Here is a 307-nt window from a genome sequence, read left to right on the forward strand (position 1 = left end):
GTAGCCGGAGCTCAGGTGACCTCACCACAGGCCCCTGGTCACGGCCTGGCCGCGTTAATTAAACACCTCGAGGCACCGCTCAGCACTCGGGTGGCGAATGTGCAGCAGCCCGGGGTGAATCCAAGTGGCGTTGGGGGGACGGCCGGAGGCCCGCGGTGATGGAGCCGCTGCCCGAGCTCTACGCCATCTTCCAGGGAGAGGTGTGTGGCTCTGCCTGCGGCCGACCCTGGCAGACAGGCTTCCTTGTTCTCTTGTTTCAGGCACTGCTTCGTCCGGTGGTGGGTTGGGGCATTGATAGCTCTGGTCT

General features: G+C 64.5%; 1 protein-coding gene across 1 annotated transcript in view; it reads left to right on the plus strand.

Annotated features, from left to right (window-relative positions):
- Positions 1 to 158: 158 nt before the first annotated feature.
- ZCCHC17 (zinc finger, CCHC domain containing 17) overlaps positions 159 to 307 on the plus strand; it is a gene marked incomplete at its 3' end in the record, with an annotated part of 5,812 nt that continues 5,663 nt past the window's right edge. The window contains exon 1 of the mRNA XM_010158787.1: positions 159 to 200. Within this exon, the coding sequence (XP_010157089.1) occupies positions 159 to 200 (42 nt within the window). The remainder of the gene's footprint in view (positions 201 to 307) is intronic.

Source organism: Eurypyga helias, unplaced genomic scaffold (assembly GCF_000690775.1).
Source record: "Eurypyga helias isolate BGI_N326 unplaced genomic scaffold, ASM69077v1 scaffold10469, whole genome shotgun sequence".
Lineage (NCBI taxonomy): Eukaryota > Metazoa > Chordata > Aves > Eurypygiformes > Eurypygidae > Eurypyga > Eurypyga helias.